At 37.0% G+C, this 26387-nt stretch overlaps 1 protein-coding gene and 1 long non-coding RNA gene across 2 annotated transcripts; both read left to right on the forward strand.

The window, feature by feature from the left end:
* The first annotated feature begins 2744 nt into the window (after window positions 1-2744).
* LOC123989101 (serine/threonine-protein kinase CBK1-like) lies at window positions 2745-5012 on the forward strand. Its single transcript, XM_046289796.1, has 5 exons — window positions 2745-3184; window positions 4170-4225; window positions 4372-4599; window positions 4778-4834; window positions 4996-5012. Exons 2-5 carry the CDS (start codon window positions 4204-4206, stop codon window positions 5010-5012), a joined length of 324 nt encoding a protein of 107 aa, XP_046145752.1. The 5' UTR covers window positions 2745-3184; window positions 4170-4203.
* Window positions 5013-24086: 19074 nt separating this feature from the next.
* Window positions 24087-25785, forward strand: LOC123989102. Its single transcript, XR_006830441.1, has 3 exons — window positions 24087-24526; window positions 25512-25568; window positions 25717-25785. It is a non-coding gene; the product is annotated as an uncharacterized LOC123989102 (long non-coding RNA).
* The last annotated feature ends 602 nt before the right edge of the window (window positions 25786-26387 follow it).

Consider the following 26387-nt stretch of genomic DNA (forward strand, 5'->3'; position numbering starts at 1 on the left):
TACATAATCAACATCACTGGTACACCACGTACGAGGGTCGAGCAAATGAAACGCAACACAAGCAACTGCAGCTATGCCAGTACATTGCTTACCGCGAGATTCAATACTGAACCGATCGCTAGCTTGATGGCACGACCCTCGTAAAATAGTTACATTCTGTCGAACATTCGTAAATCTACTGTTTGATTCCTTATTTCTTTCTGCAACTTCCTTTCTGTTTCTTACAATACAAGGCTCTTCAACAACATCAGCTATTTCCGAAATATTATTGGTAATATCAGAAAAACATGGTCGTACATCTTTGTATAAAGCATTATTTTGTAATAGCCATTGTAAAGCTACACGAAGTTTGCCAACGTCTATTTCAAACTGTTTTTGTCGCTCCAAATTTTCGAGGCTTTCCACTACAATCATTACGCCGGTTTCGTTCAATCTAAGTGGAAGTTGCTCGGCTACTTCGAACACATCGCGGGCAAATAGGACTACCTGACCTTTGCACCAATCCTGACTGAAGCGATTCTGAATTTTCATGATTTTAAGAAACGGTACTATTCTGCACAACATTTGTTTTTCGATTTCCGATAAATCTGTTATCTCCATAGGTACAGGCATGAGTTCCATTTTATTCCAGAATGCCTGTGATGGAACTTTATGTTTTTTAAGATGATTTAGGCAACGAGAACATGTTGTTATCTTCTCTGATTCCAATAGATTTGCAGGAATTAGACTAGAGAAAGGCTGTGTGTGTAAAGCATAACGCTGCTGCGGATATAAAGTCTTGTAACACACAGCACACGGTACATTAGCAAAAATATTAATAGCCGATTTAAAGTAGTCTTCCTGAAGGAGACGTTCTTTTCTCCGTTTCTTAGCTAGTTCACGCATATTTCTTAAACGTGTATTCCTTGATTCCACACGTTCGCTTAGTAGTACTTTTCGCATACGATTTCTTATAACCATTAGACGTTGCGTACGTTCCTCATTGGATTCGTTCGCTAAACGGTAGCGGATTAATCCGATACGACGTAATCGTTCCGCATGAGATTCGTTCGCTAAACGTCTGTGGATTAATCGGAAACGGCGTGATCGTTCCGCGGCAGATTCGTTCGCTAAACGTCTGCGGATTAATCGGAAACGGCGTGATCGTTCCGCTGCAGATTCGTTCGCCAAACGCCGTCGGATTAATGCGAAACGGTGTGATCGTTCCTCCGCAGATTCGTTCGCTAAACGCCTGCGGATTAATGCGATACGACGTGATCGTTCCTCCGCAGATTCATTTTTTAAACGCCTGCGGATTAATTCGATACGACGTGATCGTTCCTCCGCAGATTCATTTTTTAAACGCCTGCGGATTAATTCGATACGACGTGATCGTTCCTCCGCAGATTCATTTTTTAAACGCCTGCGGATTAATTCGATACGACGTGATCGTTCCTCCGCAGATTCGTTTTTTAAACGATTATAAATTCTGCTTAGTCGACGTTCTCTTTCGTCAATCGTTTCGCGCGATACTTTCGAACTAGCGTATTTTCGTTTTACAGACAATCGCGAACGGCGATCGTCGATAGTTTCTTCACGCCGTGTCTTTGCGTTTCTTTCACGTTCTTTAGAAAGACGTAATTGCGTGACTTCGTTACATTCGTTCGCACGAGACTTCCTCATACGGGATGCATTTTTTGTAGGTCTACCCATTGCTCCAAGCAGACGCGGTTGTTTTGTTTTTACAAACAATTATTGGTCGCTCCACGCAGACGCGGTTGTTTTGTTTTTATAAACAATTATTGGTCGCTCCACGCAGACGCGGTTGTTCTGTTTTTACACACAATTATTGGTCGCTCTACGCAGACGCGGTTGTTTCACTTTTTAATAACACTTGTTGGTCGCTCTACGCAGACGCGGTTGTTTTGTTTTTATTACAAACAATTATTGGTCGCTCCACGCAGACGCGGTTGTTTTGTTTTTACAAATAATTATTGGTCGCTCCACGCAGACGCGGTTGTTTTGTTTTTACAAACAATTATTGGTCGCTCCACGCAGACGCGTTTGGTTTGTTCTTACAAACAATTTTTGGTCGCTCTACGCAGACGCGTTTGGTTTGTTCTTACAAACAATTTTTGGTCGCTCTACGCAGACGCGTTTGGTTTGTTCTTACAAACAATTTTTGGTCGCTCCACGCAGACGCGTTTGGTTTGTTCTTACAAACAATTTTTGGTCGCTCTACGCAGACGCGTTTGGTATGTTCTTACAAACAATTTTTGGTCGCTCCACGCAGACGCGTTTGGTTTGTTCTTACAAACACTTTTTGGTCGCTTCAAGCAGACGCGGTTGGTTCTGGATTATATAAAAAATATAATAAAGTAATACAAGTTGAAACGGCTCCCTTTGCAGCACTTTTGAAAATATTCAATTAATTATTATCGTAGGTATCAATCAATTGAACACCTAACGTTGCCAGGTTTTCGTTTCAACTAACTACGCGATCTGTCTATGGGCTGTACCTATGTATGTTTATATTGTGAGGTCGATCGCAATAATGGGCTAAGTTATAGTAGATTTCCGTTACATTGTGCGATAAGTTGAAAATAGCTCAATGCGATATACGTACAAAGCTCACGGCAATGTTAAGTGGATCTAATATAACATATATTCACAAATACTTGCAATTTTATCAAAATTTGCATTACTTAATATTCAATTACATTTCCACGCGTCTTTTTATGCATCTTGGCACTGATTCGTATATTCATATCGTTATGATTTTATATATCTCACGTTCTCCTATTTGCTTCGCGAAGCTAATTTTTTTGTTTACAGGTTTTTTTTTCAAGTACATTATACTTTACAATATTGCCAACAATTCTTCATGGGGTTCAAATGAATATTGTTTAATGCCCAGTGTACAATTTTATAATTACTACATTATTCTTCGAGCCGAATACTATTCAACATTAAGAGGGTATGAATATTTCTATCATTGACTATACGCCGTTTAGTTTTTGCGCATTTCTGGCAAATAGAATATTTACGAATATTTACGGTCAATATAAACTACTACGCACATACCGAAAGGAATGTAAACATAGAGAATAATATGTGCGATCCTGGAATGTGCCCCACCAATTCTCTTCCTTTGGAAGTCACAGATTCCTGCTCAGTTTCATACGAACAGCGATTCGATCAAGTGGTAAGTACGATACGTGCAATATTTCATTTCCGTCTACGTTGTATCTAATTATGTATATTAATATTTCTTAATGGCTGGTGGTACGGTTCATTTAGTTGCTGTATTATTATAGTCACTTTCAACAAAAAATACCTAGTTTTATTACATCAAAGAATAACTTATTATTATTTTCATTATTTAACTTTAGGTTTTGAATTGTTAACAAATATTTATTACAAATATTATAATGAATAAAAAAGTAATACAAATATGTTAACAAATATGATTAGATATTTCCTTTCTTTTATTACCATTATCAATAATATTCAATATTGCTTTTTTTATCGGTTGAATGTGCCCTGAATACGAATGTAGGAAACATTTATTGCTATTAGAACCGTTGTTCGGGTGTTAAACAATGTACGAAGTTAAATGGGGGAACAAACGAATAATTTTATTAATTTGTACTGGTCGACAGTGAACCTGGTATGAAATCGCACATTCATATAATTATAATTTCTTCTACAACTTGATTTTAAAATAAAACTAATTAGAATTTCTTCTACAACTTTAATTTATAAAAAAATATTATTTGAGTACTGATACATTTCGATTGTCATTTTCATCGCTTTTGTCGATGTTTAAACATACGTAGTTGATTGTATTTATTTATTACATATTTCGCAATTCAAACAATCAAAAATTTTCGTCACTAATGAAAAATAGTTTCCGTGTTCGTATTCAGTGAATATAATAATAAAACTATACAAGAAGTACATATTGAGTGTTAGTTATCTTGATACACTTTAAAAAGTATAGATGTGTTTCGATATACACGGTCTTGTCGCCGTTCGTGTGACTTTCGTTCTATACAATATAAACAATATTTCACTGTAATCGATAACATTCTACCTCTAGTCATTTAATAATATTAATGTAACTGTTGTTGCTTATATATTTTTACTTTTTTTTCCAAACATTACTCAACAAATGTTTTTTGTTTCAGAACATAACAGTTAGTAAATTTATAAAAAAAAACCATGGGAGAATCTGATAACAATTGTAAGTATGATTTTGATAACTCTATTAATGGCAATTAAAGAGTACATGAAAAAAGTAAAAGAATCTGTGCGAAATGTATGTTGTGAATATTTCAGAAACATGCCTGCAGTATATATATATATATATCTTTTTGTTTTCTCTATCAGATCAACAAATGTTCAGGGACGTACAGCTGCTGCTGCAGCAGCAACAGGAGCAGCATCACCGTGAGATGCAGCTGCTGCAGCAGCAGCTGCAGCAGCAACAGCAACAGCAGTTGCAGCAACTGAGGGAGGAGCTCCTCCCTCAGCAACAACAGGATCCGCGACCGACGGAGGAGCCCCTCCCTCAGGTGCGACCTGCGGAAATCGGCGAGGAGGCGAAGCCACCGCGAAGTATGTATTACAGATTCTTTTTTATATTATGAATTATTGCCTCGTACAGAGGAATTCAATATTGCCCTGATCAGAACATCTCTGCTGTTCAATATAATTAGGGAAAATATTTACAATAATAATATTTTAATGAATAACATATATATCTAATAATTTCATTTTTTTATATACGTTACAGAAAGAGGAGTGGCGGCCGGCAGGTCCAGGCGCTTGCGGGGTTACCGGGGGGGTCAGGGTAGGGGGGGGAGGGGAACAGGCGGAAGGGGAAGGGGTAGGGGGGGGCGGGGTAACATTGTTCATTTTTCTTTTTATTAATATTATTATTGTTTCTTGAATAAAGTGATTTAAAAAACATGTTATTCGGTGTTCTGCTGTTTTATTTTTATTAACTAACAGTAATTGATCCTTACTAAACCATTGAGATTAAAATATAACTTTACGGCATCCTACAAATATTGTTCCTTTCTCTAATTCCACTAAAAAGTGTGAAATAAAATAATTTTTAACAAAAAAAAAAATCCGACTTCAAAATGCACTAAAAAGTATAAAATAATTTCCATTTCATTTATATCTGTATTCCACAGCTATTAATACAATCTACTTAATCATTAAATAGGATACTAAATATATTTCAAAGTTTTCGGAGGCGGCGCAAAATTAAAAATACCCGAACAAACGGTGCTGCCAATAACGATTTGATTGTGGTATGGCAAACTTGGTAATTAATAAGTCGTAAGAGCAAAATTATAGGTCCGGTTGAAAACATTTGTAATTGTAACGATTGTATGAGAAATTGTCAGCACTCCTGATGGACATGCACTATACTGCAGTTTACAAGAGACCATACTTAACTCGTGCCGCTCACTAGGTCTAGAGAGATTTTTAATGACGTGTGTTATTCCCCTCTCCAGCTTGCTTCTTATTATACCTTGCGATCATATAAATGGTGGGCAGAAATATATGACGTACGATAATTGAAAAGCGGTGATGATATTGTAAAGTTTCACGATGCAATGAAAATTCTATTATTTTCCGGAAAAAAATGATGTGAACGCAAAGTTAGAAGCAAGCTGTAAAGGGGAATCACACGCACTATTAAAAATTTCCCTAGACCTCAGTAGGTCACTAGCTGCGCGACTTAAGTGCGGTCACTCGTGAACTGCAGTATAGTTAATTCGTAATGGGTATATTGATTCCCACTGAATATTGTTTACTTGAAATTATCAAATGGGTCATTTGTCACTGGTTGCCGACACCTGAACTAGGATCTTCCCAGTAGAGGAAAAGTTTTTAATTTTGCGCCGCCTCCGAAAACTTTGAAATATATTTAGTATCCTATTTAATGATTAAGTAGATTGTATTAATAGCTGTGGAATACAGATATAAATGAAATGGAAATTATTTTATACTTTTTAGTGCATTTTGAAGTCGGATTTTTTTTTTTGTTAAAAATTATTTTATTACATTCTGTACGACTGATCCATCGTTAAACGCTATTAAACTAACGTCCGTGATGATATAAATGTACATTTTCGCTCCATTTAGCCAAAAAATCGAACTTTAGTTGCGCTCCGAAATATTTCAAATTCCCAGCGGCGTATTGCTTCGCCTCTTAGAACCGATTAGTCGAAAATTTTAACAATCTTATTTTCACATTCTGTACGACTGATCCATCGTTAAACGCTATTAAACTAACGTCCGTGATGATATAAATGTACATTTTCGCTTCATTTAGCCAAAAAATCGAACTTTATTTGCGCTCCGAAATATTTCAGTCCTGGCGGCGTATTGCTTCGCCTCTTAGAACCGATTAGTCGAAAATTTTAACAATCTTATTTTCACATTCTGTACGACTGATCCATCGTTAAACGCTATTAAACTAACGCCTGTGATGATATAAATGTACATTTTCGCTCCATTTAGCCAAAAAATCGAACTTTATTTGCGCTCCGAAATATTTCAAATTACCAGCGGCGTATTGCTTCGCCTCTTAGAACCGATTAGTCGAAAATTTTAACAATCTTATTTTTACATTCTGTACGACTGATCCATCGTTAAACGCTATTAAACTAACGTCCGTGATGATATAAATGTACATTTTCGCTTCATTTAGCCAAAAAATCGAACTTTATTTGCGCTCCGAAATATTTCAGTCCCAGCGGCGTATTGCTTCGCCTCTTAGAACCGATTAGTCTAAAATTTTAAGAATCTTATTTTCACATTCTGTACGACTGATCCATCGTTAAACGCTATTAAACTAACGCCCGTGATGATATAAATGTACATTTTCGCTTCATTTAGCCAAAAAATCGAACTTTAGTTGCGCTCCGAAATATTTCAACGTCCTGGCGGCGTATTGCTTCGCCTCTTAGAACCGATTAGTCGAAAATTTTAAGAATCTTATTTTCACATTCTGTACGACTGATCCATCGTTAAACGCTATTAAACTAACGTCCGTGATGATACAAATGTACATTTTCGCTTCATTTAGCCAAAAAATCGAACTATAGTTGCGCTCCGAAATATTTCAAAGTCCTGGCGGCGTATTGCTTCGCCTCTTAGAACCGATTAGTCGAAAATTTTAACAATCTTATTTTTACATTCTGTACGACTGATCCATCGTTAAACGCTATTAAACTAACGCCCGTGATGATATAAATGTACATTTTCGCTCCATTTAGCCAAAAAATCGAACTTTATTTGCGCTCCGAAATATTTCAGTCCCTGCGGCGTATTGCTTCGCCTCTTAGAACCGATTAGTCGAAAATTTTAACAATCTTATTTTCACATTCTGTACGACTGATCCATCGTTAAACGCTATTAAACTAACGTCCGTGATGATATAAATGTACATTTTCGCTCCATTTAGCCAAAAAAATCGAACTTTATTTGCGCTCCGAAATATTTCAAATTACCAGCGGCGTATTGCTTCGCCTCTTAGAACCGATTAGTCGAAAATTTTAACAATCTTATTTTCACATTCTGTACGACTGATCCATCGTTAAACGCTATTAAACTAACGTCCGTGATGATATAAATGTACATTTTCGCTTCATTTAGCCAAAAAATCGAACTTTATTTGCGCTCCGAAATATTTCAGTCCTGGCGGCGTATTGCTTCGCCTCTTAGAACCGATTAGTCGAAAATTTTAACAATCTTATTTTTACATTCTGTACGACTGATCCATCGTTAAACGCTATTAAACTAACGTCCGTGATGATATAAATGTACATTTTCGCTTCATTTAGCCAAAAAATCGAACTTTATTTGCGCTCCGAAATATTTCAGTCCTGGCGGCGTATTGCTTCGCCTCTTAGAACCGATTAGTCGAAAATTTTAACAATCTTATTTTCACATTCTGTACGACTGATCCATCGTTAAACGCTATTAAACTAACGTCCGTGATGATATAAATGTACATTTTCGCTTCATTTAGCCAAAAAATCGAACTTTATTTGCGCTCCGAAATATTTCAAATTACCAGCGGCGTATTGCTTCGCCTCTTAGAACCGATTAGTCGAAAATTTTAACAATCTTATTTTCACATTCTGTACGACTGATCCATCGTTAAACGCTATTAAACTAACGTCCGTGATGATATAAATGTACATTTTCGCTTCATTTAGCCAAAAAATCGAACTTTATTTGCGCTCCGAAATATTTCAAATTACCAGCGGCGTATTGCTTCGCCTCTTAGAACCGATTAGTCGAAAATTTTAACAATCTTATTTTTACATTCTGTACGACTGATCCATCGTTAAACGCTATTAAACTAACGTCCGTGATGATATAAATGTACATTTTCGCTTCATTTAGCCAAAAAATCGAACTTTATTTGCGCTCCGAAATATTTCAGTCCTGCAGCGGCGTATTGCTTCGCCTCTTAGAACCGATTAGTCGAAAATTTTAACAATCTTATTTTCACATTCTGTACGACTGATCCATCGTTAAACGCTATTAAACTAACGCCCGTGATGATATAAATGTACATTTTCGCTTCATTTAGCCAAAAATCGAACTTTATTTGCGCTCCGAAATATTTCAGTCCTGGCGGCGTATTGCTTCGCCTCTTAGAACCGATTAGTCGAAAATTTTAACAATCTTATTTTTACATTCTGTACGACTGATCCATCGTTAAACGCTATTAAACTAACGTCCGTGATGATATAAATGTACATTTTCGCTTCATTTAGCCAAAAAATCGAACTTTATTTGCGCTCCGAAATATTTCAGTCCTGGCGGCGTATTGCTTCGCCTCTTAGAACCGATTAGTCGAAAATTTTAACAATCTTATTTTTACATTCTGTACTACTGATCCATCGTTAAACGCTATTAAACTAACGTCCGTGATGATATAAATGTACATTTTCGCTTCATTTAGCCAAAAAATCGAACTTTATTTGCGCTCCGAAATATTTCAGTCCCAGCGGCGTATTGCTTCGCCTCTTAGAACCGATTAGTCGAAAATTTTAACAATCTTATTTTCACATTCTGTACGACTGATCCATCGTTAAACGCTATTAAACTAACGTCCGTGATGATATAAATGTACATTTTCGCTTCATTTAGCCAAAAAATCGAACTTTATTTGCGCTCCGAAATATTTCAGTCCTGGCGGCGTATTGCTTCGCCTCTTAGAACCGATTAGTCGAAAATTTTAACAATCTTATTTTTACATTCTGTACTACTGATCCATCGTTAAACGCTATTAAACTAACGCCTGTGATGATATAAATGTACATTTTCGCTCCATTTAGCCAAAAAATCGAACTTTATTTGCGCTCCGAAATATTTCAACGTCCTGGCGGCGTATTGCTTCGCCTCTTAGAACCGATTAGTCGAAAATTTTAACAATCTTATTTTCACATTCTGTACGACTGATCCATCGTTAAACGCTATTAAACTAACGCCCGTGATGATATAAATGTACATTTTCGCTTCATTTAGCCAAAAAATCGAACTTTATTTGCGCTCCGAAATATTTCAAATTACCAGCGGCGTATTGCTTCGCCTCTTAGAACCGATTAGTCGAAAATTTTAACAATCTTATTTTCACATTCTGTACGACTGATCCATCGTTAAACGCTATTAAACTAACGCCCGTGATGATATAAATGTACATTTTCGCTTCATTTAGCCAAAAAATCGAACTTTATTTGCGCTCCGAAATATTTCAGTCCCAGCGGCGTATTGCTTCGCCTCTTAGAACCGATTAGTCGAAAATTTTAACAATCTTATTTTCACATTCTGTACGACTGATCCATCGTTAAACGCTATTAAACTAACGCCTGTGATGATATAAATGTACATTTTCGCTTCATTTAGCCAAAAAATCGAACTTTATTTGCGCTCCGAAATATTTCAGTCCTGGCGGCGTATTGCTTCGCCTCTTAGAACCGATTAGTCGAAAATTTTAACAATCTTATTTTCACATTCTGTACGACTGATCCATCGTTAAACGCTATTAAACTAACGTCCGTGATGATATAAATGTACATTTTCGCTTCATTTAGCCAAAAAATCGAACTTTATTTGCGCTCCGAAATATTTCAGTCCTGGCGGCGTATTGCTTCGCCTCTTAGAACCGATTAGTCGAAAATTTTAACAATCTTATTTTCACATTCTGTACGACTGATCCATCGTTAAACGCTATTAAACTAACGCCCGTGATGATATAAATGTACATTTTCGCTTCATTTAGCCAAAAAATCGAACTTTATTTGCGCTCCGAAATATTTCAGTCCTAGCGGCGTATTGCTTCGCCTCTTAGAACCGATTAGTCGAAAATTTTAACAATTTTACTTTTACATTCTGTACGACTGATCCATCGTTAAACGCTATTAAACTAACGTCCGTGATGATATAAATGTACATTTTCGCTTCATTTAGCCAAAAAATCGAACTTTATTTGCGCTCCGAAATATTTCAGTCCTGGCGGCGTATTGCTTCGCCTCTTAGAACCGATTAGTCGAAAATTTTAACAATCTGATTCTTACATTCTGTACTACTGATCCATCGTTAAACGCTATTAAACTAACGTCCGTGATGATATAAATGTACATTTTCGCCTCATTTAGCCAAAAAATCGAACTTTATTTGCGCTCCGAAATATTTCAGTCCTGGCGGCGTATTGCTTCGCCTCTTAGAACCGATTAGTCGAAAATTTTAACAATCTTATTTTCACATTCTGTACGACTGATCCATCGTTAAACGCTATTAAACTAACGCATGTGATGATATAAATGTACATTTTCGCTTCATTTAGCCAAAAAATCGAACTTTATTTGCGCTCCGAAATATTTCAAATTACCAGCGGCGTATTGCTTCGCCTCTTAGAACCGATTAGTCGAAAATTTTAACAATCTTAATTTTACATTCTGTACTACTGATCCATCGTTAAACGCTATTAAACTAACGTCCGTGATGATATAAATGTACATTTTCGCTTCATTTAGCCAAAAAATCGAACTTTATTTGCGCTCCGAAATATTTCAGTCCCAGCGGCGTATTGCTTCGCCTCTTAGAACCGATTAGTCGAAATTTTAAAAATCTTACTTTTACATTCTGTACGACTGATCCATCGTTAAACGCTATTAAACTAACGTCCGTGATGATATAAATGTACATTTTCGCTTCATTTAGCCAAAAAATCGAACTTTATTTGCGCTCCGAAATATTTCAGTCCATGCGGCGTATTGCTTCGCCTCTTAGAACCGATTAGTCGAAAATTTTAACAATCTTATTTTCACATTCTGTACGACTGATCCATCGTTAAACGCTATTAAACTAACGTCCGTGATGATATAAATGTACATTTTCGCTTCATTTAGCCAAAAAATCGAACTTTATTTGCGCTCCGAAATATTTCAGTCATGGCGGCGTATTGCTTCGCCTCTTAGAACCGATTAGTCGAAAATTTTAACAATCTTAATTTTACATTCTGTACTACTGATCCATCGTTAAACGCTATTAAACTAACGTCCGTGATGATATAAATGTACATTTTCGCTTCATTTAGCCAAAAAATCGAACTTTATTTGCGCTCCGAAATATTTCAGTCCTGGCGGCGTATTGCTTCGCCTCTTAGAACCGATTAGTCGAAATTTTAACAATCTTATTTTTACATTCTGTACGACTGATCCATCGTTAAACGCTATTAAACTAACGCCCGTGATGATATAAATGTACATTTTCGCTTCATTTAGCCAAAAAATCGAACTTTATTTGCGCTCCGAAATATTTCAGTCCTGGCGGCGTATTGCTTCGCCTCTTAGAACCGATTAGTCGAAAATTTTAACAATCTTATGTTTACATTCTGTACTACTGATCCATCGTTAAACGCTATTAAACTAACGTCCGTGATGATATAAATGTACATTTTCGCTTCATTTAGCCAAAAAATCGAACTTTATTTGCGCTCCGAAATATTTCAGTCCTGGCGGCGTATTGCTTCGCCTCTTAGAACCGATTAGTCGAAAATTTTAACAATCTTATTTTCACATTCTGTACGACTGATCCATCGTTAAACGCTATTAAACTAACGTCCGTGATGATATAAATGTACATTTTCGCTTCATTTAGCCAAAAAATCGAACTTTATTTGCGCTCCGAAATATTTCAGTCCCTGCGGCGTATTGCTTCGCCTCTTAGAACCGATTAGTCGAAAATTTTAACAATCTTATTTTTACATTCTGTACGACTGATCCATCGTTAAACGCTATTAAACTAACGTCCGTGATGATATAAATGTACATTTTCGCTTCATTTAGCCAAAAAATCGAACTTTATTTGCGCTCCGAAATATTTCAGTCCTGGCGGCGTATTGCTTCGCCTCTTAGAACCGATTAGTCGAAAATTTTAACAATCTTATTTTCACATTCTGTACGACTGATCCATCGTTAAACGCTATTAAACTAACGTCCGTGATGATATAAATGTACATTTTCGCTTCATTTAGCCAAAAAATCGAACTTTATTTGCGCTCCGAAATATTTGAAAGTATCAGCGGCGTATTGCTTCGCCTCTTAGAACCGATTAGTCGAAAATTTTAACAATCTTATTTTCACATTCTGTACGACTGATCCATCGTTAAACGCTATTAAACTAACGTCCGTGATGATATAAATGTACATTTTCGCTTCATTTAGCCAAAAAATCGAACTTTATTTGCGCTCCGAAATATTTCAGTCCTGGCGGCGTATTGCTTCGCCTCTTAGAACCGATTAGTCGAAAATTTTACAATCTTATTTTTACATTCTGTACGACTGATCCATCGTTAAACGCTATTAAACTAACGTCCGTGATGATATAAATGTACATTTTCGCTCCATTTAGCCAAAAAATCGAACTTTATTTGCGCTCCGAAATATTTCAGTCCTGGCGGCGTATTGCTTCGCCTCTTAGAACCGATTAGTCGAAAATTTTAACAATCTTATTTTCACATTCTGTACGACTGATCCATCGTTAAACGCTATTAAACTAACGTCCGTGATGATATAAATGTACATTTTCGCTTCATTTAGCCAAAAAATCGAACTTTATTTGCGCTCCGAAATATTTCAAATTCCCAGCGGCGTATTGCTTCGCCTCTTAGAACCGATTAGTCGAAATTTTTAACAATCTTAATTTTACATTCTGTACGACTGATCCATCGTTAAACGCTATTAAACTAACGTCCGTGATGATATAAATGTACATTTTCGCTTCATTTAGCCAAAAAATCGAACTTTATTTGCGCTCCGAAATATTTCAGTGGCGTATTGCTTCGCCTCTTAGAACCGATTAGTCGAAAATTTTAACAATCTTATTTTTACATTCTGTACTACTGATCCATCGTTAAACGCTATTAAACTAACGCCTGTGATGATATAAATGTACATTTTCGCTTCATTTAGCCAAAAAATCGAACTTTATTTGCGCTCCGAAATATTTCAGTCCCTGCGGCGTATTGCTTCGCCTCTTAGAACCGATTAGTCGAAAATTTTAACAATCTTATTTTCACATTCTGTACGACTGATCCATCGTTAAACGCTATTAAACTAACGTCCGTGATGATATAAATGTACATTTTCGCTTCATTTAGCCAAAAAATCGAACTTTATTTGCGCTCCGAAATATTTCAGTACCAGCGGCGTATTGCTTCGCCTCTTAGAACCGATTAGTCGAAAATTTTAACAATCTTATTTTCACATTCTGTACGACTGATCCATCGTTAAACGCTATTAAACTAACGTCCGTGATGATATAAATGTACATTTTCGCTTCATTTAGCCAAAAAATCGAACTTTATTTGCGCTCCGAAATATTTCAGTCCAGGCGGCGTATTGCTTCGCCTCTTAGAACCGATTAGTCGAAAATTTTAACAATCTTATTTTTACATTCTGTACGACTGATCCATCGTTAAACGCTATTAAACTAACGTCCGTGATGATATAAATGTACATTTTCGTTCCATATAGCCAAAAAATCGAACTTTATTTGCGCCCCGAAATATTTCAGTCCTGGCGGCGTATTGCTTCGCCTCTTAGAACCGATTAGTCGAAAATTTTAACAATCTTATTTTCACATTCTGCACGACTGATCCATCGTTAAACGCTATTAAACTAACGTCCGTGATGATATAAATGTACATTTTCGCTCCATTAGCCAAAAAATCGAACTTTATTTGCGCTCCGAAATATTTCAGTCCTGGCGGCGTATTGCTTCGCCTCTTAGAACCGATTAGTCGAAAATTTTAACAATCTTATTTTACATTCTGTACTACTGATCCATCGTTAAACGCTATTAAACTAACGCCTGTGATGATATAAATGTACATTTTCGCTTCATTTAGCCAAAAAATCGAACTTTATTTGCGCTCCGAAATATTTCAGTCCATGCGGCGTATTGCTTCGCCTCTTAGAACCGATTAGTCGAAAATTTTAACAATCTTATTTTCACATTCTGTACTACTGATCCATCGTTAAACGCTATTAAACTAACGTCCGTGATGATATAAATGTACATTTTCGCTTCATTTAGCCAAAAAAATCGAACTTTAGTTGCGCTCCGAAATATTTCAAAGTACCAGCGGCGTATTGCTTCGCCTCTTAGAACCGATTAGTCGAAAATTTTAACAATCTTATTTTCACATTCTGTACGACTGATCCATCGTTAAACGCTATTAAACTAACGCCCGTGATGATATAAATGTACATTTTCGCTTCATTTAGCCAAAAAATCGAACTTTATTTGCGCTCCGAAATATTTCAAATTACCAGCGGCGTATTGCTTCGCCTCTTAGAACCGATTAGTCGAAAATTTTAACAATCTTATTTTCACATTCTGTACGACTGATCCATCGTTAAACGCTATTAAACTAACGTCCGTGATGATATAAATGTACATTTTCGCTTCATTTAGCCAAAAAATCGAACTTTATTTGCGCTCCGAAATATTTCAAATTACCAGCGGCGTATTGCTTCGCCTCTTAGAACCGATTAGTCGAAAATTTTAACAATCTTATTTTTACATTCTGTACGACTGATCCATCGTTAAACGCTATTAAACTAACGCCCGTGATGATATAAATGTACATTTTCGCTTCATTTAGCCAAAAAATCGAACTTTATTTGCGCTCCGAAATATTTCAGTCCTGGCGGCGTATTGCTTCGCCTCTTAGAACCGATTAGTCGAAAATTTTAACAATCTTATTTTCACATTCTGTACTACTGATCCATCGTTAAACGCTATTAAACTAACGTCCGTGATGATATAAATGTACATTTTCGCTTCATTTAGCCAAAAAATCGAACTTTATTTGCGCTCCGAAATATTTCAACGTCCTGGCGGCGTATTGCTTCGCCTCTTAGAACCGATTAGTCGAAAATTTTAACAATCTTAATTTTACATTCTGTACGACTGATCCATCGTTAAACGCTATTAAACTAACGTCCGTGATGATATAAATGTACATTTTCGCTCATTTAGCCAAAAAATCGAACTTTATTTGCGCTCCGAAATATTTCAGTCCTGGCGGCGTATTGCTTCGCCTCTTAGAACCGATTAGTCGAAAATTTTAACAATCTTATTTTCACATTCTGTACGACTGATCCATCGTTAAACGCTATTAAACTAACGTCCGTGATGATATAAATGTACATTTTCGCTTCATTTAGCCAAAAAATCGAACTTTATTTGCGCTCCGAAATATTTCAGTCCCAGCGGCGTATTGCTTCGCCTCTTAGAACCGATTAGTCGAAATTTTTAACAATCTTATTTTTACATTCTGTACGACTGATCCATCGTTAAACGCTATTAAACTAACGCCTGTGATGATATAAATGTACATTTTCGCTCATTTAGCCAAAAAATCGAACTTTATTTGCGCTCCGAAATATTTCAGTCCCAGGGGCGTATTGCTTCGCCTCTTAGAACCGATTAGTCGAAAATTTTAACAATTTTATTTTTACATTCTGTACGACTGATCCATCGTTAAACGCTATTAAACTAACGTCCGTGATGATATAAATGTACATTTTCGCTTCATTTAGCCAAAAAATCGAACTTTATTTGCGCTCCGAAATATTTCAGTCCTGGCGGCGTATTGCTTCGCCTCTTAGAACCGATTAGTCGAAAATTTTAACAATCTTATTTTCACATTCTGTACGACTGATCCATCGTTAAACGCTATTAAACTAACGTCCGTGATGATATAAATGTACATTTTCGCTCCATTTAGCCAAAAAATCGAACTTTATTTGCGCTCCGAAATATTTCAACGTCCTGGCGGCGTATTGCTTCGCCTCTTAGAACCGATTAGTCGAAAATTTTAACAATCTTATTTTTACATTCTGTACGACTGATCCATCGTTAAACGCTATTAAACTAACGTCCTGTGATGATATAAATGTACATTTTCGCTCCATTTAGCCAAAAAATCGAACTTTATTTGCGCTCCGAAATATTTCAGTCCTGGCGGCGTATTGCTTCGCCTCTTAGAACCGATTAGTCGAAAATTTTAACAATCTTATTTTTATCCGACTTCGAAAAGGAGGAGGATACTCAATTCGATGAGTATATTTTTTTTTTTTTTTTTTTTTTTTTTTCTGGCTTTGTTCACCGATTACGCCGAGACGGATGGACCAATCGGAACGAAACCTTTTGCATCTTGTAGGATATGTCTTCCGATTGGTCCCGTTGAAAAAACATTTTGCATTTTTTCATTCCGAACGCTTTTTATTGCAAAAAAACGTGCTATTTCATGTACGTGCAGTTTATGTTCACCGATTACTCCGAGGCGGATGGACCAATCGGAATGAAACTTTTTGCATCTTGTACAGTACAATTCCCCATTGGTCCCGTTAAAAAAATATTTTGCATTTTTTTATTCCTATCGATTTTTTTTTCTAAAAGTACGTTCGCTGATTACTCCGAGACGGATGGACCAATCGGAATGAAATCTTTTGCGTCTTGTAGGATATGTCTTCCGATTGGTCCCGTTATAAAAACATTTTGCATTTTTTCATTCCGAACGGTTTTTATTGCAATTGGTTGCTAATAAATATAATAATAAATAAAAAAAAATAATAAAATGGCTTGGCTTTCTTCTTCACGTATCGGAAGGTGGCAGCCGATTTGGACTTTTTCTTTGCAAAAGTAACTGTCGTAATCTTTGCATTTCTGCGAGTGCTCTCTCATCATGAGGTTTAACAAGGACTTTGTTTGGTGCTAAATCAGATAAAACTAGACCACCCAAGCTTTTAACACGACTAAGTGCAACGTAAATTTGGCCTTTTGCAAAATTCTTTTTCCCAAGATCAATTACTGCTTTGTTTAATGTAGTCCCTTGTAATTTGTGCACCGTTACTGCCCAACTTAGAATAAGTGGTAACATTCTGCGCTCGACGTCTCCATAACCTTTCGTCGCTTGAAACGTTGCTACAACTGGAGATATTGGAATGTAACCGTCGGTATCTTTGAATCTATTTCCAATCGACTCATCGTCAAATTTTATAAGTACTGAGTCTGGCAACTCTCCCTGTTCCAGTTGATCTCTTCGAAGTGCCGGCCATGTAAATTTCTTTACTATTCCCATTGCGCCGTTTATCAAACCATCAGAAATTGATATATTTCGTCGCAGCATGATTCGAGATCCTTCAGTTAACGTTATTGTATGTAATAGTCCGCCACAATTATTTACATTTGCAGGTATGACATTTGCTGGCGGCCTTTTTCCATATGTAGCTGCCTCACGGGACTCGTCTATTGAATCAATGATGTACATTCGATGTGATTTTGCTAATTCATCAGTCATTTTTGAATTATATTCATCCACTAATTTTATCGTTGGGAATATTCTTACTGCTGCACCATCCTCGAACTCTCCGGTTAGGGGAATTCTTCTTCGTTCGCATAGTATTTCCAGTTGAGAAGTTGTCACTTCTCCAAACCGAAGGTTATTCAATAAATCGATAAATTCAACGTCATCTCTTTGTCGCATATTAATGGTCAGTTCGCAGAATGAAAATTGGTGCCATAAATTAATTTCTGCAGTACACCAATGTGGCTGTACAAAACACCAGTGTCCTTTTACTGGTGGCAACTGCATGATATCGCCAAAGAGAAGAACATTTACGCCACCAAATAGTTTATCATTTGTTTTGAATTCTTGCAATCTTAAATGAATTATTCGCAAATTCTCATAGGACACCATTGATATCTCGTCGATAATCAACCACTTTGTATGACGCCACTTTCGTCTCTCCTGTTCGAGCCTTTGTCCTGTTAGTCGTCGATAGGTCATTGCAGTACCTTTTTCAATAGGTAACGAGAACAAGGAATGCAAAGTTTTTCCGAATATTTGACGGGCGGCGACGCCAGTCAAAGAAGCTACTTCAATGAAAGATGGTTTTATCATCGTATCAATTGTAGGATTATAGCAGCGTTTAACATGTTCAACAAGTAATTTTAAAATAAACGACTTACCGCTACCAGCTCCTCCGGTAATAAACAGCAACATTTGTTCGGTATTTTCATCATCATCATTTTGTTTAATATCTTTCTCAATTACTTCGGAAACTGATTTCAATAAGTCTTTCTGTTGAATATTTAGACTTCGAATGCTATTAAGGAATACGTCTGCGGGCATTGCACGTGTTTCTTCTTGCTGTTGATCTTCATATAAATCACCTTGATCATAATAAACGGTTTCGTCGGCATGAATTCTGACTGGTTCTCCTAAATGTTCATTATTAGTTTCATCTTCGTGTACAACATTCAAAGCAACAGCCTGGGCGAGCGCCGCTTCAATGATTTGCTCAGCGTGAGTAAATTGTTCGACGGATGCGTTACCGAACATAGGTTTCAACTCGCGTTGTCGTCGAAGAAAACATTGTTCCGAGGATTCGTTTTCGGTCATAAGTGTACTTTCGTCACGAAATGGAATGTGACACACTATTAAGTTATAGAAATATCCTTCTCTATCACTGTTTAAGGTATAATATCGGTGGCGAAGTACAGCTGGTTTTTTTCTTATTCGCATTCGGGTATTGTCCTTTAATTTTATAAACCTCGACCTCGATATTTCTTCATCGTCATTTCTAAGTTCTGCGTCTCCATCCTCTTCTGTCCACAATCCACTTGAAACTGTTTCATATCGGACAGCAAATTCAGCTAGGCTTAAATCCTCTAGATTGTCTGGTCTCTTTACGTAACGATCGAATATGTTATTGAAAAATGATGTTTCATTTTCTTCGAATCGGAGAATTCTATATCTCTGTTCAGGCCGACAGCTGTTTATAAATACAGCTTTTCTCGAGCTCATTTTAAGGGGCAGATGGCATAACCGATATGCACATTCTGCCGCACAAACCATACGTTGAGATAGAATTGCCATAGATACCAAAAATAGTTGATCGCGGACGGTGCCGCTCCGGCGTTTCGCGCGTAAAATGGCTTCTTTAATAATATTTCCTGTGTCCTGCGGCTCGCATTTACTTGCGTATTTAGCGATATAATATGCGACAGCTGTGACATTTCCGCACGGTTGAATATCCATGTTTGCTTCCCACAGCTTTAAAAGAGTTGGGTTGTAATTGTTCACCATAGTTTCATTTCCTGTTCTCTTAAGTACGCAGAAACGTCCATTGTTCGCAAGTGTGTCATCTGGACCTAAGCACATCGTTCTTTCACTTATAGGTCTGGGGAATCCGAAACGACAACAACGATTATTACGATCTTTGTAACATGTAGCAGAATGTTTATGAATTTGGACTTTTTGTACTATGTCCCTCATACCTTGATTTTCAGCCTCCAATGAACAAGATACAACTTTCTCAATAACGTGGCGGCCCTCGTTGGTAAGGAAATCAGGTACGTTTCCACACCAAAGAAGCATGTGCAAATGTGGACTTCCCCTGTTTTGAAATTCTATTCTATGCCAAAAATCGATAACAACGTCACCTAGGCAATCTGAGTTTCTCAAATATTGCATTAACGCGTTCACACGCAGCGTGAATTGTCTTGCGATAACTACAGGGTATCTCTGAACCAACTTTAGTCGATCTGCAAAAGTTAGGTTTTCGATTTCGGTAATTGGGCGACCATCGGCTAGTAGTAATGCTTTCAACATATCTGGCCAGTTCAGATCATTGCAAGAGAACGTAGCAAACCATGTGGGCGGTCCAAGACTTTCGGACCATGGCGATTAATTCCGAACAGCAGCGTTTCCAGTATGATGCCGATCCTCTTATGTTTCTCATCGTGAGATGTATATTATCTACTAATCCCTGTGGAGTATGCTCCCCTTGACGCATTTTACATGATACTGAAATGCTAGCTTTTGCGCGGTAGTATTCAACCACAGATAATGCGAAGAACAAATAATCTGTTCGCTGGAATCGTTTGTCACTGCTAAGAACACGAGCTTGGAAGTAATCCAGTGGTGTTATTGGGATGTCTCGATGCTCTCCAAATCCATTTTTTCCATCCGGGAACAGAAAGAACCAACACAGTTCTTCCATCCTTCTCTCTCTCTCTAGGTTCAAAGGAGGCGCTGTTTTTCTATGTATATTCGCCAGTTCTATCGGGTCATTGTCTTCGTTATTATTAGTATTACTGACTGAGACGACACTGTCGATGTTGGGAACACCTTCGTCAACCGAACGTAACATGCTTGTTTCGAATATAATTTGTGTTTCGTCGGGTTCTGTTCGACGGATTCCAACTGACAGATTTTGCATTCTTTCCACCAGTGGAGATCTATTCCTTCCGGATAGAATTGTTATAGGTGTTAATGAATAGATATTTAATACGTTGCTGTTGCCATCTTTCGCATACAAATTACGACGCAATGTGGCCTGTAAAGCATCAATAGTAGTAAATTTCAAACAGCATGAGGCGCCCCGTAATGGTGCTTTATATCCTTTTGGACCTCTTGCATGGGAGTCAAACAACCAATAGTAGGTGGTCTCCGACTGGTTGTTGCATGATACGGCTACTGATGTATAATTTGCAGTAAGAATTCCGTACATATACTGTTGAAAAAACCTAATCAAACCATTTTTTAAATTTGGAAATCCTTCATCACCGTTATCAACATCAATATGACCATTTACAGCCATTTCATACCCAATGTTAATATTGATTCTGTTGTTATTGAATGATATGAGTGGCAATAATTCGGTAACGGCTAAATAGTCGACATTGACTTCTCTGGGGTCAGGATTACTTCGCGCTTCAATGCAATCACGGTAATATTTGTCTCCTACTAAAAGTACATAATCAACATCACTGGTACACCACGTACGAGGGTCGAGCAAATGAAACGCAACACAAGCAACTGCAGCTATGCCAGTACATTGCTTACCGCGAGATTCAATACTGAACCGATCGCTAGCTTGATGGCACGACCCTCGTAAAATAGTTACATTCTGTCGAACATTCGTAAATCTACTGTTTGATTCCTTATTTCTTTCTGCAACTTCCTTTCTGTTTCTTACAATACAAGGCTCTTCAACAACATCAGCTATTTCCGAAATATTATTGGTAATATCAGAAAAACATGGTCGTACATCTTTGTATAAAGCATTATTTTGTAATAGCCATTGTAAAGCTACACGAAGTTTGCCAACGTCTATTTCAAACTGTTTTTTGTCGCTCCAAATTTTCGAGGCTTTCCACTACAATCATTACGCCGGTTTCGTTCAATCTAAGTGGAAGTTGCTCGGCTACTTCGAACACATCGCGGGCAAATAGGACTACCTGACCTTTGCACCAATCCTGACTGAAGCGATTCTGAATTTTCATGATTTTAAGAAACGGTACTATTCTGCACAACATTTGTTTTTCGATTTCCGATAAATCTGTTATCTCCATAGGTACAGGCATGAGTTCCATTTTATTCCAGAATGCCTGTGATGGAACTTTATGTTTTTTAAGATGATTTAGGCAACGAGAACATGTTGTTATCTTCTCTGATTCCAATAGATTTGCAGGAATTAGACTAGAGAAAGGCTGTGTGTGTAAAGCATAACGCTGCTGCGGATATAAAGTCTTGTAACACACAGCACACGGTACATTAGCAAAAATATTAATAGCCGATTTAAAGTAGTCTTCCTGAAGGAGACGTTCTTTTCTCCGTTTCTTAGCTAGTTCACGCATATTTCTTAAACGTGTATTCCTTGATTCCACACGTTCGCTTAGTAGTACTTTTCGCATACGATTTCTTATAACCATTAGACGTTGCGTACGTTCCTCATTGGATTCGTTCGCTAAACGGTAGCGGATTAATCCGATACGACGTAATCGTTCCGCATGAGATTCGTTCGCTAAACGTCTGTGGATTAATCGGAAACGGCGTGATCGTTCCGCGGCAGATTCGTTCGCTAAACGTCTGCGGATTAATCGGAAACGGCGTGATCGTTCCGCTGCAGATTCGTTCGCCAAACGCCGTCGGATTAATGCGAAACGGTGTGATCGTTCCTCCGCAGATTCGTTCGCTAAACGCCTGCGGATTAATGCGATACGACGTGATCGTTCCTCCGCAGATTCATTTTTTAAACGCCTGCGGATTAATTCGATACGACGTGATCGTTCCTCCGCAGATTCATTTTTTAAACGCCTGCGGATTAATTCGATACGACGTGATCGTTCCTCCGCAGATTCGTTTTTTAAACGATTATAAATTCTGCTTAGCCGACGTTCTCTTTCGTCAATCGTTTCGCGCGATACTTTCGAACTAGCGTATTTTCGTTTTACAGACAATCGCGAACGGCGATCGTCGATAGTTTCTTCACGCCGTGTCTTTGCGTTTCTTTCACGTTCTTTAGAAAGACGTAATTGCGTGACTTCGTTAGATTCGTTCGCACGAGACTTCCTCATACGGGATGCATTTTTGTAGGTCTACCCATTGCTCCAAGCAGACGCGGTTGTTTTGTTTTTACAAACAATTATTGGTCGCTCCACGCAGACGCGGTTGTTTTGTTTTTATAAACAATTATTGGTCGCTCCACGCAGACGCGGTTGTTCTGTTTTTACACACAATTATTGGTCGCTCTACGCAGACGCGGTTGTTTCACTTTTTAATAACACTTGTTGGTCGCTCTACGCAGACGCGGTTGTTTTGTTTTTATTACAAACAATTATTGGTCGCTCCACGCAGACGCGGTTGTTTTGTTTTTACAAATAATTATTGGTCGCTCCACGCAGACGCGGTTGTTTTGTTTTTACAAACAATTATTGGTCGCTCCACGCAGACGCGTTGGTTTGTTCTTACAAACAATTTTTGGTCGCTCTACGCAGACGCGTTTGGTTTGTTCTTACAAACAATTTTTGGTCGCTCTACGCAGACGCGTTTGGTTTGTTCTTACAAACAATTTTTGGTCGCTCTACGCAGACGCGTTTGGTTTGTTCTTACAAACAATTTTTGGTCGCTCCACGCAGACGCGTTTGGTTTGTTCTTACAAACAATTTTTGGTCGCTCTACGCAGACGCGTTTGGTATGTTCTTACAAACAATTTTTGGTCGCTCCACGCAGACGCGTTTGGTTTGTTCTTACAAACACTTTTTGGTCGCTTCAAGCAGACGCGGTTGGTTCTGGATTATATAAAAAATATAATAAAGTAATACAAGTTGAAACGGCTCCCTTTGCAGCACTTTTGAAAATATTCAATTAATTATTACCGTAGGTATCAATCAATTGAACACCTAACGTTGCCAGGTTTTCGTTTCAACTGACTACGCGATCTGTCTATGGGCTGTACCTATGTATGTTTATATTGTGAGGTCGATCGCAATAATGGGCTAAGTTATAGTAGATTTCCGTTACATTGTGCGATAAGTTGAAAATAGCTCAATGCGATATACGTACAAAGCTCACGGCAATGTTAAGTGGATCTAATATAACATATATTCACAAATACTTGCAATTTTATCAAAATTTGCATTACTTAATATTCAATTACATTTCCACGCGTCTTTTTATGCATCTTGGCACTGATTCGTATATTCATATCGTTATGATTTTATATATCTCACGTTCTCCTATTTGCTTCGCGAAGCTAATTTTTTTGTTTACAGGTTTTTTTTTCAAGTACATTATACTTTACAATATTGCCAACAATTCTTCATGGGGTTCAAATGAATATTGTTTAATGCCCAGTGTACAATTTTATAATTACTACATTATTCTTCGAGCCGAATACTATTCAACATTAAGAGGGTATGAATATTTCTATCATTGACTATACGCCGTTTAGTTTTTGCGCATTTCTGGCAAATAGAATATTTACGAATATTTACGGTCAATATAAACTACTACGCACATACCGAAAGGAATGTAAACATAGAGAATAATATGTGCGATCCTGGAATGTGCCCCACCAATTCTCTTCCTTTGGAAGTCACAGATTCCTGCTCAGTTTCATACGAACAGCGATTCGATCAAGTGGTAAGTACGATACGTGCAATATTTCATTTCCGTCTACGTTGTATCTAATTATGTATATTAATATTTCTTAATGGCTGGTGGTACGGTTCATTTAGTTGCTGTATTATTATAGTCACTTTCAACAAAAAATACCTAGTTTTATTACATCAAAGAATAACTTATTATTATTTTCATTATTTAACTTTAGATTTTGAATTGTTAACAAATATTTATTACAAATATTATAATGAATAAAAAAGTAATACAAATATGTTAACAAATATGATTAGATATTTCCTTTCTTTTATTACCATTATCAATAATATTCAATATTGCTTTTTTTATCGGTTGAATGTGCCCTGAATACGAATGTAGGAAACATTTATTGCTATTAGAACCGTTGTTCGGGTGTTAAACAATGTACGAAGTTAAATGGGGGAACAAACGAATAATTTTATTAATTTGTACTGGTCGACAGTGAACCTGGTATGAAATCGCACATTCATATAATTATAATTTCTTCTACAACTTGATTTTAAAATAAAACTAATTAGAATTTCTTCTACAACTTTAATTTATAAAAAAATATTATTTGAGTACTGATACATTTCGATTGTCATTTTCATCGCTTTTGTCGATGTTTAAACATACGTAGTTGATTGTATTTATTTATTACATATTTCGCAATTCAAACAATCAAAAATTTTCGTCACTAATGAAAAATAGTTTCCGTGTTCGTATTCAGTGAATATAATAATAAAACTATACAAGAAGTACATATTGAGTGTTAGTTATCTTGATACACTTTAAAAAGTATAGATGTGTTTCGATATACACGGTCTTGTCGCCGTTCGTGTGACTTTCGTTCTATACAATATAAACAATATTTCACTGTAATCGATAACATTCTACCTCTAGTCATTTAATAATATTAATGTAACTGTTGTTGCTTATATATTTTTACTTTTTTTTCCAAACATTACTCAACAAATGTTTTTTGTTTCAGAACATAACAGTTAGTAAATTTTGAAAAAAAAAACCATGGGAGAATCTGATAACAATTGTAAGTATGATTTTGATAACTTTATTAATGGCAATTAAAGAGTACATGAAAAAAGTAAAAGAATCTGTGCGAAATGTATGTTGTGAATATTTCAGAAACATGCCTGCAGTATATATATATATATATATCTTTTTGTTTTCTCTATCAGATCAACAAATGTTCAGGGACGTACAGCTGCTGCTGCAGCAGCAACAGGAGCAGCATCACCGTGAGATGCAGCAACTGAGGGAGGAGCTCCTCCCTCAGCAACAACAGGATCCGCGACCGACGGAGGAGCCCCTCCCTCAGGTGCGACCTGCGGAAATCGGCGAGGAGGCGAAGCCACCGCGAAGTATGTATTACAGATTCTTTTTTATATTATGAATTATTGCCTCGTACAGAGGAATTCAATATTGCCCTGATCAGAACATCTCTGCTGTTCAATATAATTAGGGAAAATATTTACAATAATAATATTTTAATGAATAACATATATATCTAATAATTTCATTTTTTTATATACGTTACAGAAAGAGGAGTGGCGGCCGGCAGGTCCAGGCGCTTGCGGGGTTACCGGGGGGGTCAGGGTAGGGGGGGGGAGGGGGAACAGGCGGAAGGGGAAGGGGTAGGGGGGGGGCGGGGTAACATTGTTCATTTTTCTTTTTATTAATATTAATATCACTATTTTTATTTTTATTGTTTCTTGAATAAAGTGATTTAAAAAACATGTTATTCGGTGTTCTGCTGTTTTATTTTTATTAACTAACAGTAATTGATCCTTACTAAACCATTGAGATTAAAATATAACTTTACGGCATCCTACAAATATTGTTCCTTTCT

The sequence above is a fragment of the Osmia bicornis genome, unplaced genomic scaffold, assembly GCF_907164935.1.
Source record: "Osmia bicornis bicornis unplaced genomic scaffold, iOsmBic2.1, whole genome shotgun sequence".
Classification (NCBI taxonomy): domain Eukaryota; kingdom Metazoa; phylum Arthropoda; class Insecta; order Hymenoptera; family Megachilidae; genus Osmia; species Osmia bicornis.

Coding starts and splice junctions, on each gene's coding strand:
- LOC123989101 (XM_046289796.1), top strand. CDS start 4,204: ATGGGAGAATCTGATAACAATT. Junction 4,226..4,371: donor GGGAGAATCTGATAACAATT/GTAAGTATGATT, acceptor TTTCTCTATCAG/ATCAACAAATGTTCAGGGAC. Junction 4,600..4,777: donor GGAGGCGAAGCCACCGCGAA/GTATGTATTACA, acceptor TATACGTTACAG/AAAGAGGAGTGGCGGCCGGC.